The sequence below is a fragment of the Mustela lutreola genome, chromosome 5 (genome assembly GCF_030435805.1).
Source record: "Mustela lutreola isolate mMusLut2 chromosome 5, mMusLut2.pri, whole genome shotgun sequence".
In the NCBI taxonomy this organism is placed as follows: domain Eukaryota; kingdom Metazoa; phylum Chordata; class Mammalia; order Carnivora; family Mustelidae; genus Mustela; species Mustela lutreola.
This window is the reverse complement of record NC_081294.1, coordinates 76,038,600-76,059,412: the sequence shown is the minus strand read 5'-3', so window position 1 is coordinate 76,059,412 and position 20,813 is coordinate 76,038,600. Positions and strand designations below refer to the sequence as shown.

The following is a 20,813-nucleotide window of genomic DNA, read 5'->3' as shown; positions in this document are numbered from 1 at the left end:
CTGCACCAGCGCAATCCGTGCTACAAGTGGCCAGCGCGCATGCGGACCGCGGACGCTCTGGCAAGCCGGCGGCTGAGGCGGGGCTGGAAACTGCGGCGTCTTTTTTTCTGGCGGAGGGCCGGCATCTCCGGCGACCCTGGTTTGGGGCCTGGGGTTGGTCGTAAAATTCGTAGTAATTAATTCTAACGGGCTACTGTGTCTTGAACACCTTTTACATATATTGGCTTGTTTAGTCTTCACATCCCCCCTTCCTGAAAGGTAGGTGTTTTATCCTCATTTTAGGTCTGGAGACGCCGAGGCGCTGAGAGGGTCAGTGATTTACCGAAGTGCACAGGTGGTCGGGGCAGGTCGGCTGGACGCCAGAGCCCGAGTTCCTAACCAAGCGCCCACTCTGCCGCTGCTGCTTGCAGACATGGGTTCTCGTTAACTGAGAGCTGCTGCTAGAAATAGCTTCCACCCCTCTTGCCACCCAATGTGGCTAAAGAAAACGATAAAGTAGAATGAAAAAAAAAAAAAAAAAATCCAGCTCTGAAGTGATTATGTGGAAGAGTAGGCCAAACAGGAGACCTGGGGAGCCCAGACTCACATCTGGCCCGGAAGCTTTGCAAAGACCTTTGGCTGTAAATTAAGGCGTCCAGAACCCTGCCAGGATATGAGACAGGAGAGAGTCTCATGTTGGAAAAAAGGAAAATGAAACGGAATTTAGAAAGGCCCCGGGGCAGCCAGCAAAGAAAACCATCAAGCTGTTGGGGAAGGAAAAAATAAAGCCGCTTTTGTTGTTTCCCTGAAAGAGATGTCGAGTGATGTTGATAAATGCTATTTTATGTGTAGATAAAAAACAAACCGAGGCCACAGAGCAGAGACGGTCAAAGACTACCAATGATAAAAGGAACAGGAGAGGCCTAGCAAAAGGCCATGGCCAGTGGACCGGAGGCCTGAGAAGAAAGGACTAGTGTCCTAGCTTAAGGAATAGTGCAATAAAAGGATTTTCCCTTTCCTGTACTTAGACTCTCAGATGCTCACAAAATTATGTTTTCTAATGTAATAGGGTATATGAACTTGAAATGTAGGAGGACACCCACCTCCACACCCCAGGCATTCAAATTTACATGAAATGTAGGAATTAAGCAGATGACTCTACAAACTATTCCTTTTCCATTGAGCTCAATAGACTCAAGGGTCTTGAAGACTTAGGGGCTTTTTTGGTTAAAACAAAATCACAATTTCAGGAGAGATTCTGTCAGGATTTAGTTATTGTGGTTGCTTGCTTTTGAAGTGCAAACTGTGGAAAGTCTAGCTTAATTTCCGAAAGAATTGACTGAGCTGTAAGTGAGCTTCATTGAGACAGTTCTAGAACATAATATTGTTGATTTTTTTGGAGCTTGTTATTCTTAGATTTTGTTAAGTGTTGTATAGCATATTGAAACCAGAATTTATATTGTAAAGATCTACACTTTTGTGAAGACAGTCTGTTTTAAATATTTGAAATTTTATTCTCTTTTGACATTGAACTGTGGAACACTCAGATAATCTATACCATGTTAGTATTCCTATAAGAGAAAATGGGTGAAACAGTATTTAGAAAGCAGTACCAGTAAACCTTATTACAAGCATTAGATGTGCTTAAAGAGTCAATATGAATTCATAACCTGTAATTGTTAAATGTGTATGACTTAAATGTTAAAATAATGCATTTTAAGATAGTCTTCTACGATTACAAACCCATATACCCAGATTTTCCATGGGCTTCGCAAACCAGAGAAGAAGATAGAATGTGCAAGAGTCAAAGGATAAATATTATAAATATATATTAGTTATGTTACCTAATTAAAGCCATAATCTGTTAATACAGCTATGGATTTGTTTTAAAAATTTAATTGAATATATTACTAATAATGTAGCTATGTTTTCCAGTATTGGTAACCTCATTAAAGTTCTTCACTTTCATAAAGTCCAGATTGAGCTGCTAGACGCTGAAATTCTCCTTCAGGGTTAAAAGCTTGTTTCACATCCAGACCTTTACCATTAAGTGCTAAATATTTGCTGAAAGTTGGTCGAACACGTAACTGCTTAGGAGCTGGAAGAGTTTGGTTTTGACGGACTGAAATAAGATAAAAAAGAGGTTAATTCAGAAAATCTGTTCTAAACAAATGGGTTGCCCTAGATATTCAGTATCAGATAGGAAAAGAAAAAAAAGTCACAACTGATTATTCTTTTGTTATGCTGGGATTTGTGTTTTTTATTAAATCTGTCTGATTAAGTCCCTGGGTTGATAGCATGACATACCTGTAACATCTAATCTTGTGTTACATGTGGTCACTCCAGCTTCATTAACTGCAGACACAGTATACCACCCAGCATCTTTCTTGTTTACATCTTTTATCAGTAAAGTAACTCTTCCAGAGTTATCATGATATAAACTGAAAAGAAACAGTGATAAAACAATGAAGTATAGGTATTAATTTTCCTGTGAAACTTTTTTTTTGATGCCTCTGATCCAGAGGGACAGACTGTAAGAAAATGAACCATTTGGAAATGGTACCTAGTCAGTGCCAAATAGCTATTGGCTTTATTGAGTTTAATTCCCCCTTTTAATTTTGTTTGTGTCATTATTTCCTTGAGCCGTCTTTCTTTATGGTTAGTAAAAAGGTAAATCCTAGCTTTATGCCCTAAAGTTTTGATTAGTGGATTAATGAGGTTTATTGTATTTCCTCTCCATGTTTTAAAAACTAGACAAAGTGAGATTCCAAAAGCATGCCATTTATAATACATTTCAGGTACAACTGGAATCACCCAAATAAACTACAGTTACATCTAAAAATACTTATCCTACCTTATTCGATCAGTGTTGAATTGTACCATTTCATTATTTCTTTTCCAGAAAAGCTTTGGTGGAGGTACAGCTGAGATTTGGCATTCTAGCTTCACTGAGTCTCCCTCAAAAACTTTTTTGCTCTGTGGTTTGTAGATAAACATTGGTGCTCTTCTATGTTCTTTTGCTACGTATTAATAAAAAAGAATTCAAATATTGAGAATATTATAAAAAGAAAATAAGTTAAACCAAGGTATTATGAAATTTGTGTGTTAATACAAAAGTTTAAAAAAACCGTAACTCAAGAAGATTGGAAGCTTTATAATAGTTTTAGCATAACTTTTGAAATTTTTTTCAAATTTCAAATGTTAAAACAATGTGTAGTAGTACGATTTTGTATTATACCAAATAGAGTTCTAAAACATTAATGTAATGTTGCATTGAATTTATAATCATGTTTCATTCAAAGAATTTAAGTTATGTTTTCATTTATGTCTCTTCAGTAAGGAGGTATCATGGGTGGTGGCAAGACTAGACAACTTAGGTTCAAATTGTCTCTTTGCCCCACCAGCCATGCCAAATTGGGAAAAATTTGTTTGGTTTCTCTGAGGCTCAGTTTTATCTATTATAGAACAGATAAATAGAAAACCCACTTTAAAGATTATTTATTTATTATTTATTTGTCAGAGAAAGAGAGAGCACGTACACAAGCAGGCAGAGTGGCAGGCAGAGGTGGAGAGAGAAACACGTTCCCCGCCGAGCGAGGAACCCGATGTGAGACTCAATCCCAGGACTCTGGGATCATGACCTGAGCCAAAGGCAGTGGCTTAACCAACTGAGCCACCCAGGCATCTAGAAAACCCATTTTAAAAGGAATACAGGTAATAGTGACTGCTCTGCCTCCCACTACTACTCAAAATACTGTGAGGATCAGCTGAGATAATGAAGAAATATTTTATAAACTGTAAAATATTATACAAATATCTGTAGTTGGTATGTCATTTCTCTAATTACCTGAAGGAAAAGAGGAAATTATATACTACTGTAACCCTATCTTTTCTGAGGAGAAATGAAATTGGACAGATGTCTGCCAAGGCCTCTTTTAGCTCTAGTGTTAACAGTATTTCTGGAGCTATTGGCACAAAAAGATTTGCCTAGACCTTAACCACCTGAATTGGATCTTTTTTTGATTCCCAAATCACTACTTTTTCCCTTAGGGTGAGACCCATTATTATATCATAGAAAAATCTTAAAGGTTTTTCATTAATCTGAGTAGAATGCAAATTTAAGGAAATTGTCCATCCTTTAACTTACCAAGATTTTATATAATCAACAGTGAATTGTAGCGAAGTGTCTCTTTTGCATTATGCCATGACTTAAACCATTACAAATGTAATATATATTTAAAGCCCTTAAATTGTAATATTTTAAAACAGTACCTAAGTTTTGTAAGAAACTGCCTTACTGAAAACAAATTTGAGACATGAGTTTAGTTAGCCATATCTGTTTTTCTAAAGCAACTAGGTGTGTTTTCATTATAGAGACTAGTTTCTAGTAAAAAGAAGTATAAACTAAGGTTAAAAGTTAATATTTATTCCTCAGTTTTAAATTATGTGTGACCATGACAGTTCTGTAAAGATAAGAATCAGATTATTTTGGATTATAGATCAGAGATACGGCCAGACTAATGTTTTCTACTTTAAGATCCTTCAGTTATATTTAGAAATGCTTATATAGTTTACCCTTGAACAACGTGGGGTGTTGAAGCACCCCACCCCACCACATGCAGTCAGACATCCATACGTAACTTTTGACTTTCCAGAAACTTAACTACTAATAACATACTCTTGACTGGAAGCTTTATTGAAAATATAAATAGTCAATTAACACATATTTTATATGTTACTATGTATTATATATTGTATTCTTAAAGTGAAGTACACCAGAGGAAAAAAATATTATTTAAAACATCGTAAGTGAAAATAACATACTGTGTTGTAAACAGTCTGCATGTAAGTGGACATGTGTTCAAGCCCATGTTGTTCAAGGGTCACCTGTACTGTCTTATTTTGTCCAAAATCGCACCATATCTTTATTTCCTTTCCTGAAAAGCTTTAGTTCTAGGTCTGTCCTTGAAGTTTCACTGAGTTTTTCTCAAAAATGCTCCCTCCCCCCTTCCCACCACTCTGTGACTTTTAGATAAAAATTGGCATTCTGTTGGGTTGTGTAGACATTAACCTTAAATAAGTCATCTGGGCTTTTCTTTTTCAACACTTGTTTTTTAAAATACTGCTGGATATTAAGGAACTCTTGAAGATCTCTTTGAAGGCTTACCCAGGACATCCAACTGCACAGTAAAGGTGGCTTCTCCTGCTCTATTCTTGGCAACACACACATAAGCACCTGCATCTGAAGTTCTGACCACTTCAAAGATGAGTGAATGAAAACCCTTTTCAGACACTATCATTTTGTGAAAATCATCTGATTGAACTGGTCTTCCATTCAGATACCATGACACATCAGGAGCTGGCAGTCCGCTTACCTGGAAAGGAAAACACAAGAAGGAGATGACAGAATTTTAAATTATATCATCACTGGAACCTATTTGTCCATTTATAAATTTAAATTTTGTGGTTCAAAATGCGAAGAAGATCTTAAAAAGGTATTTGGTTTCAACAATTTCTTAACAAAAACAGTGGAAATTAAAACTCTTGAGTTGAATTTAATATTTTCAGACTACCTCAAACCATATCTAACCCTTCCATATGTAACCTCAGGCTCCTTAAGATCTCCCAGTTACTATATTTAGAACATTAATTTATGTTATATAGGTCTCCACAAGAAATATGAAGTCCTCTGGCTTTTTTCGATTATGGTGACTGCAGATGAAGTCCCAGAGGGACATACATGTCATGATTGCTGATCTAATGAATTACTTTACCAAAACAGAGTGCCCTTGAGCTGTAATTCTGCTGTTTAAATGCTAGTTTGTTAAGTGTTTTACTATAACCCATAACAGTTAAATTCATATACTTTCATTCATAAGGAAACCAGAAGACGTAACAAGGATTCCATGAGGATAATAAAAATGTAGGTCTTTCTAAAGATCTCTTCTAGCTTGAAGAACTCTTCTAGGCCAAGTGAGCAGCTTGGCTTGAATTTTTTAATGGAGAATAATTAAAGAGGAATTTTGCTTTAGAAATCCTATCATTTTGGTAGCTTCACTTATGTCTTTAGTATGGAGTGGGCACTATTGTGAGTACCTTATGCCTGTTTACTCAGTTAATCCTCATAACAACTTTATGAGGTAGGTACATTTGTTACTCCATATTACAGATGAGACAAAAAGCACCAAGGTTGACTGTCTTAAGTAAGGTTACACAGCTGAATAGTGGCAGAGCAAAGATTCAAACCCAGGTAAGCTTAGCTCCAGAATTTTTGTTCTCACCTACTATACGTGTTACTTGTTAAGGTAACAAGAGGACATAAGTTATTTGGAAGAGGACATAAGTTATTTATTTATTTATTTATTTATTTAGTTAGTTAGTTAGTTAGTTAGTTAGAGGGTGGGAAGGGGTAGAGAGGAAGAGAGACTCTTAAACGGCTCCATGCCCAGCACAGAGCACAACATGGGGCTTGGTCTCACAACCCTGAGGTCATAACCTGAGCCGAAATCAAAAGTTGGACACTTAACCTATGGAGCCACCCAGGTGCCCTAGGTGTGTAGCAAGTTATGAAGAGGAAGAAGACTTTCTATTTATTTATTTATTTATTTATTTATTATTAAATTTAAGATTTTATTTATTTATTTGACAGACAGAGATTACAAGTAGACAGGCAAAGAGAGGAAGGGAGACAGGCTCCCTGCTGAGCAGAGAGCCCGATGCAGGGCTCCATCCCAGGACCCTGGGATCAGAGCTTTAAAGCAGAGGCTTTAACCTACTGAGCCACTGAGGCACCCCAGGAAGAGGACTTTTAAAATATTTATTAACATATAATGTATTATTTACCCCAGGGGTACAGGTCTGTAAATCATCAAGTCTTAGACTTTTCACAGCACTCACCATAGCACATACCTCCCCAATGTCCATAACCCAGCCACCCTATCCCTACTCCCCTACCCCCAAGCAACCCTTAGTTTATTTCATGAGATTCTCTTATTGGTTGTCTCCCTCCCAATCCCATCTTGTTTCATTTTTTCCCTCCCTAGCCCCCACGACCCCCTGCCCTGCCTCTCAAATTTGGAAGAGGACATTTTTCAAAACACAGTATCTTGTTAATTTTCCTCCAGTATTTTTGAACTCTTACTTTGAAATCCATTCTGTAGAATCTTCCTTCTTCAATTGACATGTTCTCTGGCACTTGAATGAAACGAGGTGGATAAAATTTCTCCTGGATTGCATCCTGATCATTCACATCTCCCCTTGAAGACGATCTGCTTCTACAAAAATATTTTAATAATCACTCTGTAGAAAAATTGTCACTGTTCTCCCTTTTACACAAATACAGTTAAGCCATTGTATTGGAACTGCCAGAGTCTATACTGTTTTATGCGGTAGTGTAATAACAATAGAGAGACCTTAGGACATGGCATATTTAATGATTATTAGAAATGGTAGCAATTTAAAAACATTTGGTACAAATTATACATCTTTTTGTTTTTTGTACAAAGCTGTAAATTGACAGAAAAACTGATTAAAATGCAGAGTACCCCATGGATGGTTCTTACCATGTGCAATGATTTAGTAATTGGAATTGGGTTTCAATCATCATGAAGAACTTTCTTAACATAGACATGTGGTCCTGGCTTATTTGACCAAAACATATTAAAAAAACCCTCTGAGATAGTTCTGAGAATTAATGGATAAAAATTTTGACCATCCTCTCAGACATTAGAAAATTCACGTTTTTTAAAAAATTTTATAATAGGTGTAGGGGGCAAGGCTTTGTAAATATTACATTAAAAAAAAAGATTTTATTTATTTATTTGATAGAGATTACGAGGAGGCAGAGAGAGAGGAGGAAGCAGGTTCCCCGCTGAGCAGAGAGCTCGACCCGTGGCTCGATCCCAGGACCCTGAGACCATGACCGGAGCCGAAGGCAGAGGCATCAACCCACTGAGCCACCCAGTCGCCCCAAATATTACATTTTTTTTAAAAGCAGAGGCTTAACCCACTGGGCCACCCAGGCGCACCCCCAAATATTACATTTTTAAGCTGGAAATATTTTTGGTAGCAAAATGTTTCTTTAAGATTTTTTTTTTTTTTTTTTTTTTACCTTACTTGTGATGTAGGAACTTGCAGTCGTGCATGTTCTGAGTTGTGCTGCTTGAAATTAAAACAAAGGGAGAATATTAACGTGGTTGTTAGCTTGAAATGAAGCAGAATTAACTAGTCTTGGTTGAGCATTTCTTTCCTGTTTTTGTGCAGTCGTTAATTCTATATATAGTTGAACCTTGAACAGCAGTAGTTTGAACTATACAGGTTCACTTATATGTGAGTTTTTTTGAAAGATACAGTACAGTACTTAATTTTTTTGAATTATTATTATTATTTTTTAAGATTTTATTCATTTGACAGAGCCAGACACAGTGAGAGAGGGAACACAGGCAGGGGAATGGAAGAGGGAGAAGCCGGCTTCTTGCTGAGCAGGGAACCCAATGCAGAGCTTGATCCCAGGACCTTGGGATCATGACCTGAGCTGAAGCCTGATGCTTAACTGACTGAGCCACCCAGGTGCTCCTACAGTACAGTACTTTAAATGTATTTTCTCAGCATCTTTTCCCTCTAGATTATTTTAAGAATATAGTATGTAATACATATAGTATACAAAATATGTGTTAATCTATTTACTAGTAAGGCTTCTGGTCAGCAGTGGGCTAATAGTTGTTGGGGAGTCAGAAGTTATATGTGGATTTGCACTATATGAGGGTGGCTCAGCACCCCTAACTCCTGCATTGTTCAAGGGTTAACTGTTAAGCGACTAGAATATAGTGCACTGAGCTTCTAATACTTTAGCAAGAAATCCCCAGAATTAATAGGACTGTTCAACAGGTGTAATATATGAAAATTAGCTAGCCTTAGAATTCCTGGTGGTTCATTTTTCATGTGACTGTTTTACAACAAAGGGTGATGTGTCACCCTGGTGTATTTGAAATGGGAACACATAGTACAGATTGTCCTTTAGTAAAACAGGAATAGACATGAAGTCACTTGTGTTGGCAGTTGATACAGGGTATTATGCCCACTGCTCAAAAGTGCACCAACAGCAATTAACACATATTAGACTGGAAAATACTTCTCTTTTTAGCTCATGGCACAAAATCATAATAGACATCATGAAAGGTGTGTAGAGCTCTGAGAAGGTTTGAAAAACAAAATTAATTACTTCCTGCTTAATAAAGGTATATTTAAGCAGATATCTTTTGGGATTTATATTTTTTTTTTTTTTTTTTTTTTTTTTTTAAAGATTTTATTTATTTATTTGACAGAGAGAGATCACAAGTAGGCAGAGAGGCAGGCAGAGAGAGAGAGGAGGAAGCAGGCTCACTGCTGAGCAGAGAGCCCGATGTGGGACTCGATCCCAGGACCCTGAGATCATGACCTGAGCCGAAGGCAGCGGCTTAACCCACTGAGCCACCCAGGCGCCCCTGGGATTTATATTTAAGCACTGGAAAATTATTTCCATTTGAGAATAAAACCAGAAAGTGACGGAAACCATAATTAAATGACCAAATACTTGGTGCTTATTTTGTGCGTTTTACTGTGTTTGGCATAGTGGTGGAGACTAGTGAAAAATATATCCATATCCAAAAATCTGGAAAACATCTATATAGCAATGCAGCAAATATGAGTACAAATAATTTATTTTGGGATGAATATGTTTAATGTATTTGGTCATTTTAAAATTCTTATAACTTTAGGGGCACCTGGGTGGCTCCATGGGTTAAGCCTCTGCCTTTGGCTCAGGTCATGATGTCAGGGTCCTGGGATCGAGCCCTGCATCGGGCTCTCTGCTCAGCCAGGGGGCTGCTTCCCTGTCTCTCTCTGCCTACTTGTGATTTCTCTCTCTCTCTCTCTCAAATAAATGAATCTTTAAAAAAAAGTTTAAAATTCTTATAACTCTAACAATTATTGGCTAGTCTTAAGGTTCTCTAAGCAACGTGTCAAATTTCATTTATCAAATCAACTTTTTGGTAAAAAATAAAAATAATCTGATTAAACCCAAAATATCCAAATTTTTTAAGTTTTCCTATAGTGATAGTTTGAGTATGTATATATTCATATTCAGAGGTATAATATTTCAGTTTTATGTAACCTGATGACATTTTGGATTATTAGAGTATTTGAAGCATACCAAAAAACCCTAAGATTTATCCTTTCTGATTTCATAATGGTATGTTTTGCTGTTGTCTTTTTTCTTGGTACCATCACTTTTATTTTATTTATTTATCTATCTATCTATCTATCTATTATTTATTTATTTATTTGACAAATAGAGATCACAAGTAGGCAGAGAGGCCGGCAGAGAGAGAGAGAGAGAGAGAGAGAGAGGAGGAAGCAGGCTCCCCGCCGAGCAGAGAGCCCGATGTGGGGCTCGATCCCAGGACCCTGAGATCATGGCCTGAGCTGAAGACAGAGGCTTTAACCCTCTGAGTCTCCTAGGTGCCCTATCACTTTTATTTTAATGTTTTTAAAGAATGAGAAAAATGATAGATTCTTGCCTTCAGAATCATACACTGAATTTATAATATACACCATCAATATAACATTGCTTTGAGTTACTTCTACTAATAGAGGCAGTTTCCCATCTTCTTGCTGTGATCTGTACCAGTTCAGAGCCCAACACACAGTAGGTGCTCCATGTAAAATAATTAATTGAATGAATGTATGAACTGTTGAGTACCCAGAGATTCAAGTTCTAATTTTCTAATTAGTTGCACTGTTAGACCCTGCTCCATCCTTTTTAGTAGTTGCATTTAATAGAAATAAAATCCTGTTTTTAGCTTCCTGTGCTTAGAAGCTTGGAGTTCTTGGGTGCCCAGTTTTATCACATTGGCTTCTGGTTTCTTTTGGAATTTTTGACAAGAAATGAGTCTGTTTCTCTAACTCTATATTTCTCTTCAGGGTTAAGTTTACTTTTTAGAATGAAATTGATCAGAAAAAAACCTGGGGGTGCCTGGGTGGCTCAGTGGGTTAAGCCTCTGCCTTTGGCTCAGGTCATCTCAGGGCCTTGGGATAGAGCCCTACATCGGGCTCTCTGCTCAGTGGGGAGCCTGCTTCCCCCCCTCTCTCTGCCTGCCTCTCTACCTACTTGTGATCTCTGTCAAATAAATAAATAAAATATTAAAAAAAAATAAGCCTGTGGGATATTCACTTTATGCCCTTCCTAAAGTTTATCCATTCTTGGAAAAGATCCTTTTGTTAATGTTTGAGCCATTACTCAAGGCTTTTTTATTGTTCCTTGTTTTGTTTTTAATAAGAAGCGTTTTTGAATACAAAAATGGAATTGGATGTTTCATTAGTTCCACAATTATATTTTAAGAGATTGAAATGATAAACAGCTTATGAGAAAAGGTTATAATTACTTTGGCTTAGAGTTTTAACTTCTGTCCTGTTAAAGGTTTACAACTCATAAATTCTCTATCCCTGCTGACATTGGAAAAGGAGCTCTAAATGTAAGTGTAACAGACCCCTAAATATCCAGATGAAAAGTGACACTGTTAGCTTTCTGGTGTTTTCTTTTTGTGATATTTCATATGCTGATACTAGAGCACCAGAAAACAGGATAAAATTCTAAGTTTCTGTGTATTTTAGCTCATTGTGGTCTCTACTTTTTATACCTAATGGAGCATGGAAGTTATTGACTTTTGCTTCAAACTTTATTTATAAGCATTTGGAAAAACACATTTATAAATTACATGAAAGAAAAATATTTGAGTTAGGTAAAGATTAGTATAATTTACCTGCGGTGAATCTTGTGCCTCACTGTCATTTTGAGCTTGAAACACAGCAGCTGCGTTCTGTGGTCCTAGCAATCTGCGAGCCATCTTCTCCTCATATGTGAGCCGCTTTAAAGAAATCATTCATTAAGGAGATAGTAATGAGATTTAATAAAAGCTGTTTGTATTCCTTTACCTTAAAACCACCAAGAATTATACCAAAGAAGTATGGTTCTGTCTATTGAATTACAGAGATATACTATGTTTTAAAACTTTGTTTTCATTCAAAGCATTTCTGTTCCATTCTAGTGCCCCTTCCCTCATCTGTGTTCCTCTTGCTTCTGGGAAAGGCAGGCATAATCCCCTTAAGTAAGGGGAAATCCTTCGCCTTCCATTTTGTGCTGCATGGTCTCTCATTGGCTCCATCTTTGAATACAGTACTGCATATTCTCACATGGAGAAATAACTTTTATTAAATCAACACTGAACATCAGATTTCTGGTTGAAAGCAGTGCAGCTGGTATGTTAAATATTTTTGGATTTAAGGTATATAGTGCTTTTTAAGAGATAAGTGACTAGTACAGCGGGTACAGAAGAGTTATCTCATAGATCTCATAGCTATGTGTCTATCAGTAGTATAAACCAAAGTATGTGAAAAAGTTGACTGTTGGTTTTTTGGTCATTAGATATATTTTCTGAGGAGTAATGCTTAAAACAAAATTTTCATTAAATTATTAAGATTTCTTTTTCTTTTTTTGCTTCATTTTTTTACATTGTTTTACATTCTTCTTTTGTGTCTTTCTTTTACTACTGAAAATTATGAGGTGTTTTCATGCTTTCATTTGGTATTGGATCCAAATGCAAAATATCACAATGTTTTCATTTGGTATTGGATCCGAATAGTCCCTCTTTTTAGATAACCTTATCCCTTGCGGATCATAAGGGTATAGGTCTGTGAGACAGAAAGAGCTTTCTTACTAGGATTAGATTTTATAGTCTGATGGGTTTTTTGTGCAAAATAGATATTTTGCTTACTTGATTTCCGTTGTGAAGAAGGCTGTCCTTGCATTTTAGTTTTCTCTCCAAATCTTGAATCAGAGCTTCTTTTGATCCTTGTATTTCATGGTCAGGAGTCCTTGGGGTGGGCTTAGCATTTGCACTTTGGGATGGTTTAGCATTTACAGGTTGGACAAATGAGGGTTGTTGATAACTTTAAAAAGAAAAAAAGACTTCTTAAAAGTTTTTATTTATTTAAGTAATCTACACCCAACGTGGGGCTTCAACTCAGGACCCTGAAACCAAGACTCACATGATCTTCTGACTGAGCCAGCCAGGTACCCCAGAAAAAAGATATTTAGCCCACTGAGCCACCCAGGCACCACCCCCCCCGGAAAAAAGATTTTTAAAAAAGATCTTCAGAGAAAGATGTGGTACTAAAGTGTAATTTACCTCATTCTGTCAGTCACCTTTAGATAAGCTGAATCTACCACTTAGTACTATTACTGTTATTAAAAACAATTTTCTAGTAACAGTCAAGAGGAATTTAATAAGAATGGTTACCAGCCTCTTTTTTTTTTTTTTTTAAGTCTTGGCTGGAGAAACAAATTAGGTTAGTCATAAGGAGGATGTCATTCCTTAAAGATCTTTCCTAAAGAAGTGAGAGAGAGCAAGTCTAGTTACTGGCAGCTTGAGAGTTCTTCCAGTCTTATAATTGAATTTGTTAAGTTTGTTTTATGGGTGGATACCATTGTCAGCTCCCTGTGATCTCATTTTGACAGTTTGAAATTGGTGGTGATGGGAGTATGTATACTGGGGAAGTTGTTTACTATCACAAATCCTAACTCCTTTCTCCAGAGCTGGTTGTTAAACATTTACCAATATAACCACTGGTATTTAGTGAATATTCTGTCGCTTTGAATGGAGTCTGCAGCTGACATAATCTGGCTTTCCTTTAAATTTCCAGTTCCTTTTAATTTCCTGTTGTACATAATTCAAGTGTGGTACTATATAACAAATAGTTTTTACAGTAACAATGGTTTCTTTAACACTGCTGAAGTGGTTTTTAGAGAAATAAAGGAATGATAAGAGGAGGAAGGAGAAAGAAATGTAAACTGAGCACAAAGGGGGTTTGGGAAAAGAAGCAAATTTGAATAGCAGTTGAAGAGTTTGGTTTAAATCCGTATTTCAAGTTCTAATCCTAAATTATCTTGAAAAATGGTCTTACCCCTCCTTGCCTTCCCCTGTTGATTGTGACAGAGTGCAGTATTTAGGGATTCCTGTATTATCACATTTGTTAGGTAGCTCGTATTTTGACAGTTGTTTGTTCAGATTTCACCTAGTTTATGCATTTAGGGCCCTGCGGGTGTGTGCTTGTATCTGTTTAATGCAGGATAACTGGTCACTGCTCTCTGTGAATATTTTAGCATTATGAAAATAAACGTTCTCCAGTTATTGAGATGAGGCAGCCTGGATCTCTTTTTTGACCTGTTTCTGTTCAGATATTCTCAAAGGTCATTAAAAGAATTTATAAGCTCCGTGGAAGTGTATCTCTTCAGAGAGGCGCCGGAGTTTCAATTCTGGCTTTGGGGACTTGATTAGTAATCTCTAGATTGTAAACATTCTGAATTTAAAAAGACGGCTTATTAGTCACCATTGTAATATTTATTTTCATTAACATGGACTTGTCTGTGTTAATGCTTAACTAAAGTCTGATTTGTTCTTAGTTAAGTAAACACCCAGACTAAGTGTTTAAATAAATAGTGAGTTGTATGTGTGTTTTTTGTTTTTGTTCTTGACTTTAAGATTGAATTTTCATGTCAAAGTAGTAAAATTCTTTGGTCTTATAGATCTCCTATTATTCTAACTATATGAATAGCCTATTTTAAAAAATATTTTATTTACTTTAGAGGGTGAGAGTGAGTGAGGGGAGGGCCAGAGGGAAGAGGCAGAGGAAGAGAATCTCAAGCAGACTCTGCACTGAGTGTGGAGCCTGATGTGAGGCTCAATCTTAACGACCCTGAGATCATGACCTAAGCAAAAACCAAGAGCTGGGTGTTTAACCAACTAAACCACTCAGGTACCACATAGCTTTTTTTCTTTTTTGTTAGTCTGCCAACTTTATAAAAGTCACATGTTGTTAAAGTGAATTAGAATTAAATAATTTTGTTTTTAGACTGTCATAGTATAATACAATATATCTGAGAATTCCTGAAGGGTTATCAAAACCAAGCCAGAGAATCACTGATCATGTATGTGACCTAGTCAATTCATTCACAGAATTCCCTTCTCAGTTTATAGATGGCCTAAGTGTTAAGACTAGATATGTGCTCATATTTATAAACTAATAGTATTCTTGCACTCTGCTTTATAGGTCTTTTTTCCCCCCTATCATTAATCATCCAAATCCTTAATTTTGTTATAAATCATAAAACTGACTCACTGAGCAGGTAAAGAACACATGCTGAATGTCACACAGCAGGCTTTTTGAATGGAATAATTAGAATTAGAGTTCTCAGTTTCCAGCCTTTAGTTTGATTGACTGAATAAAATGTTTGCTTAAGGGTTTCCTACTGGTGAAAAGCTAAATAAAGGTTTCAAAGCAATGTAGGTCAGAATCCAAGGGATTATTTTTGAAGGCAGGGCAAACTAAAGCCCACCATAACAATGAGGGAGTTGTGCACAAATGTTCAAAGGGCCAGAGCTTTCCACCCTGTGCAGCTGGACACCGAATGAGTATCAAGTGGCTGGGGGAAGATTAAAAGAGTTATCTATGGTTGCTGCAAATGGAACAGCTAAAGCTGGATCTTTGATCTCTGGTTTGGGGACCTCCTATGTTTATTTCTTATACTTTCCATTTTTGCCTTTTTCTCTTAGTTCTGTCACAGAGCCAGGAACATGGTTGAGGTTCTTTATTATTTATTTGCAGTTTTCTTTTCTGGGCACATATTTGGAATAGGGTTGAAAGACCAAGAAAAATAGTATAGTCAGAAAAGTTTATTTTATTTTACTTATTTTTTTTTCTTGTCCTGGGACCCCCAGAAAAGGTTACTTTAGATTTAAAGATACTCATATAGGAAATCTGAAAATAATGGAAAACCAGATGGAAAATGATTGTCTGGCTAAAATGTAACAAGAAAAATCTATAATGTATGATAACGGATAATGGGTATAATTGGAATTTTGGAGGGAATTATTTCTAAGAGGGCTCTTAATTCTTAAAGGTCTCTTTAAAAAATATTAGTTCAAACTTATGAATGCCATTTTGTAGGTAAAAAATAATAGTTGACTATCAGCCATTTTAAATGGTTCAGCCTAGTATATATAGGATTCTAACAAAAGTTTTTGGCTTTCTTCATTTTGATTTTTTTAAATGTTGGAAAGTATTCTTTGCAGGTTGAATTGTTAGTTCAACTAAGTTTCTGGAGTTGTTACCAACAATAGGAATCTCTAGAAAAATTAGCCTCCAGAGAAGACTGAGAGAAGTTATCGAGAATCTCAGCAAATCTGTTGATAAGCCTGCAACAAAACATATTCCATCAGACAGTTTTTCAGATGCCTCTGATTTAATTCTCTGGTGTCTTAGCCAGCCAACGGATAGGAAAACTGATAGCTCTAGGTTTGCATAAGCACAGAGCATTTAGTTCGTGTTTTAAAAAAAGCACAACCACTGTGTCCTTATTCATATCAGATTCTCCTCTGATAGTTTTAGGACTTTGGAAGTAGTACATGTTTGCATAAGGCTCCAGGTAGTCTTCTCTTTATTTAGACAGAACAATCAGCTCGACCAATTTGGACAAAGCATGGTTTTAATTACTAACGGGAACCCTAAGGTCATTTATCTATTCAAGTCTTTCTTCTGATCATAGTAAGGAAAATTCATATACTTCAGCATCTGAATCACAGGTTTTATTTAAAAAACTGGTTTTTTTTGTTTTGTTTTGTTTTGTTTTTTTAGCTAAATGGATAGTCAGGATCAGAGGGGAAAATGGATAGGATGAAAAGACTAAGACCAAGAAGACATTTAATAGCCTCTGCTTATGTGAGAGGAAATCCTATCTGAGGAAGAGCAGACAGGTGCTCTTCATCTCCGCTGAGCCCAGAACTAAAGCAATTAAATTTATAGCATGAGGACCTAACTGGGAGAATAGTTCACTGTTCTTGGGTATGTTAGAAATCCTTTTTTGAAGATGAAAAATAATAGGTAAGTAATTGTATGTGGTAATAGATGATTTGGGTCTATCTTAGTGTGGACATTAGAGAATGGGTCAGATGATTTTTACTGCCAGCACCCTGGTTCAAGGTGTTTTAGGAGAATGATGAAAGAGACCCTGAGGTCACATTGCCTGTTTAGATAGTAAATAGTGAACTAGGACATTACCCCCCCTCCACCCCCCACCAACTCCTCAGAAAGAGCTCAGTGTATATGCAGTATATAGTCACACATATAAAAAATTTACTTACTTGGAGTCCACATTGGAAGGGATTTTACTGCTACTATAGTCTGGCTGTGATGGTAATATGGAGCTGAGGAAGCTGGCTGGGGACTGGTTATAGGTGGCTGTAACCCTTTGGCCTGGGTTGGGGCCAGCATGCTGCTGGGGAGAAGCAGGGAAAGCAGAGGAGGACATGGTGATGTGAGAGCTCACTGTTGAGGAGGCAGAAAATCTTTGCTCTGTGCATTGGCGGGGCTGGATGATAATGGAAGACTGTTTGGTCTGGCTAGAATAGCTGGATGTTTCCGGTCCGGGAGGCTGCAGTCTGGAGCCACATGGATTTTGGGATTGAAGGAAGTGTTTTGGACGTTCATAGTTAAACATGCTTAGCTGGTATATGGAAGCTGGAGGCAATTTATTACTATAATGATTTTGTCCTGGAAGGGTGGGGTCCTGAATTTGGGGTGGCAAGCCTGGAATCACAGAAGGTCCCAAGGAATCAGAAGCAACCTTGGCCTGCCCCTCCTTGTTGAGATCTTGGGAGTACTGTGCTCTTGTCTTTGATGGAGTGGCCTTCTCTTGAAGAGTATTGTTCCTTCAAAAGGAGAAAATGATTCAGTTACAATATCTGCATAAAAAACAATATTGTTTGTTTAACATTTTTAGGAGCATCTAAAATGGTCTTATATGCTTTCAGGGTCACTCAAGGTGGAACTTTTCTAGCTTCTAGACTTCTTCCTTTATCTCTGTCTTTGTACAAGTGACTTTTCTCCTGAGAACAAGAAAAAAGGGTTTATTAATGTCTGTTTGCCTCTGGGTAATTCTGAAAGCATGGCCAGGGGCTTCAAGATAAAGGAGCAGGAAATTTGAGTTTGCCAAGTGGTGGAAAAGAAAATTCTGTGATGTTGCTCAGTGTGAAAATTTAATGGTTTTAAGATTAGCTTTTGCCCAGAGGGTACAGTTTCATTAAACAGAAATATTTAATGATTTAAATTATTAGTACTTAAATATCTAACATGTCAGCTCCCATTCTATCTGAATTCTTCCCATTGCTCATGAAAACCAATGCATAGCCAATATACACCGTTAATTAATGTCCTGGTGATCTCTGATGAATGATGTCTTGGTAAATCAAGGGGTACACCATGCTTTTTAATAAAGAACATAAACATCTGCATTTACTCCTTCAACCTTTCAGAATTCCATAAAGTAGGGAGGGAACATGCATAAATCATTGTTGTCAACTTTGAGTGTATTTTTTTTTTTTTTACCTTTCAATGCACTGTCTCTTTTTTCCCCCTTGATTCCAAATTGACCATAGTACCAAACTAGATGATAATTAAGGAGTATATGTGTCTTTCTGTGTGTATACATGTTACTGACTGTACTCCAGAGCGATATGTAAATTTTTTTGTTATTTTTAGATGATACTATCTAGTTAATGGTGTTGATATTCTCTTACCGTTTTACTTTTTATTATTTTTCTTATTTCATACACATTTTAGACTAATCTTAATGCTGTTTTAGCCTCTATCTTACTTTTTCTTTTGAAATGGCAGACAAGGATGTACAGAAGGAAGTAAGGCAGTATGAAGCTAGTTATGCCTTACCCAGAAAGGATGAATGCCATTTCTCTTGCTCAAATATGTATTGGTTCTTTTGACTTCCTATAACAGATCCCCATTTTCCATAGATGAATCTTTTGCTCCTAAAATCATCCTTGAAGCATTATATTTGCCTCTGATTTCTACCATTAGTATGGTAAACCTAAGCAGAACTATATATAGACATCACATACACAGACTAGCCCTATGAATTGTGGCATTGGTTCTGTCTTTATTCAAAATATCAGGTAATTTAGTTCAAACTGTATTTAATTTTATATACTATAACCCAACTCTGAGATAATGATAAATCAAACCATTAATTGATAGAGTTACCCCAACTGTCATCATCAAAATGAAATCTTAAGGTGGTTTAATTTCCTATCTTGAAGAATGTATCGTTTTTAATGGAAAAAGACCAAATAACTTTATCCTAAGTCTGTGCATGTAGTTTAAAGTTAAAACTAGCACTTTTAGGAAAGAACAAATGCTACTAAATAGCCAAGAGAAAGATTCTGTTGAAAAAGAACACTTAAAAAGCCATGTATTCCTTAATTTTAAGTTTATAAATAAACGCATTATCAACTAGAGTGCATTTTAGTAATTAACTATATTAGGGCTTTAAGTTGTTGAAAGAAAACAACCAGAAGGAGGCTTTAATTAGATTATCTCAAAAAAGGACTCTTTCAAGGCAAGTAGTTTTGTAGTTATGGGCTTATTCATTCCATTGCAGAATTGAATCCAAATTTTGTTCTTCAATTCCTTTTTAGGAAGGCAAATTATTCAGATTCATTTCATAAAGCAAGGAATAAACTGTTTAACAAATAAACAGTAGATATTTTCCAAGATGTTCCCTGTTTTTCTTTATGTTTTCAAAATATCAACTATTTTATACATTTTGCCATCAAAATGTTTAACATAGTTAACAATTACTGTTATTTTTCAAAGCTCAATTGAAAATATGTTCTTTCAGAAGTTTCATTGTTCTCATGTCTCAACAAAATTTTACACAGTTGTTCAAATAGAGAACTCTGAAAAGTTTTTCATGTTTGTAGCTACTGTACAACAATTTAATTCTATAATGGATTCTTCTATATGACAGTGTCATTTTCTTCCAAATAGTGTTAAATAATTTACAGAGATTTTAGTATATGTGCTTCTGAAGCAAGCACAATTTACAGAGATTTTATAAATAAAATACTATGCAGTTTCCTATTTAAAAAAATCTTAACTTTTTTTCTTTCAGTCTCTAATATAGCACAGACTTGTATAAAAACTCGTTGAGGATATTTTGAAGCTCTAGGACATCACCACAGTTACAATCAGACCAAGTGTGCCTTTTCAAGGAAAAATGATGATTTAAAAATATTGACATACAACCATCTTTCCTTGTACCCTTTCGATAATGCCTTCCAGTTTTCAGTGGAACAAGTAAGTTACTTTCTTGTCATATCTTGACATAATAACATGATGTAACTTTCAGTTTTTATGTGAAGATCATCTTTGCACACGTTCCTCTGATTTGGACAAAAAACAAAAACAAAACCCCAAACTGTAGCAGAAATAAAGATGGGACTTACCCGTCGTTCCAGAGGGTGCCAGCTGGGTTTAACCCACTATTGAAGGGAAGGAAGAGGCATCCCTTTCTCTCACAGACTAATCTAGTGGCTCTGTGCTTAGTATTATAGCACCACTGACTTTTATCAGCTGCCAAACTGACATCTGATGTGCTTGCCTGTCCATCTACCTATGCTGGCATGTCAAAGTAAGAGTCCACAATCTAAACAATATCTCAGATGTCTTAGTGATATTTAAGGAGTGGGATTACTTGAGCTTCTCTTGCAGTCCTCTTTATTTTAGATGTGAATTTTGACTGTAAGCTTTTGCAGGCTCATGCGGAAGAAGAGCAAAGAGTTAGGAAATGGACAAAAGTACATAGAAAACTCAATTTCTTTATCGTGGTTGGGACTTGGAAGCCTTCCTGTTTAAGGAAGGACAAAAAGGGAACCTGTATTCTGAGACTG

At 36.4% G+C, this 20,813-nt stretch overlaps 2 protein-coding genes across 7 annotated transcripts in view; one reads left to right on the top strand and one right to left on the bottom strand.

Annotated features, from left to right (window-relative positions):
* The first annotated feature begins 28 nt into the window (after positions 1-28).
* Positions 29-20,813, top strand: part of KLHL3 (kelch like family member 3) — a 312,385-nt gene continuing 291,600 nt past the window's right edge. For 4 of the 5 annotated variants that reach the window (XM_059174662.1, XM_059174656.1, XM_059174660.1 and 1 more), the window contains exon 1: positions 5,345-5,474. The gene's annotated coding sequence lies outside the window, so the exon portion shown is untranslated. Of the gene's footprint in view, positions 259-5,344; positions 5,475-20,813 lie in introns of those variants that run through there. The other variant, XM_059174657.1, reaches the window with a different exon arrangement.
* On the bottom strand, positions 1,438-20,498 carry MYOT (myotilin). Of its 2 annotated transcripts, none has more exons than XM_059174663.1 (10): positions 20,370-20,498; positions 17,214-17,780; positions 12,789-12,963; positions 11,778-11,882; positions 8,090-8,139; positions 7,121-7,253; positions 5,147-5,354; positions 2,834-2,999; positions 2,287-2,420; positions 1,438-2,101 (listed from the first exon to the last, which is right to left on the bottom strand). In XM_059174663.1, the coding sequence occupies exons 2-10, from the start codon at positions 17,567-17,569 to the stop codon at positions 1,929-1,931; spliced, it is 1,500 nt and encodes a 499-aa protein (XP_059030646.1). In that variant the 5' UTR covers positions 17,570-17,780; positions 20,370-20,498; the 3' UTR covers positions 1,438-1,928. The 2 variants fall into 2 exon arrangements, with proteins under 2 accessions (XP_059030646.1, XP_059030647.1); XM_059174664.1 differs by having other exon boundaries at positions 8,090-8,136.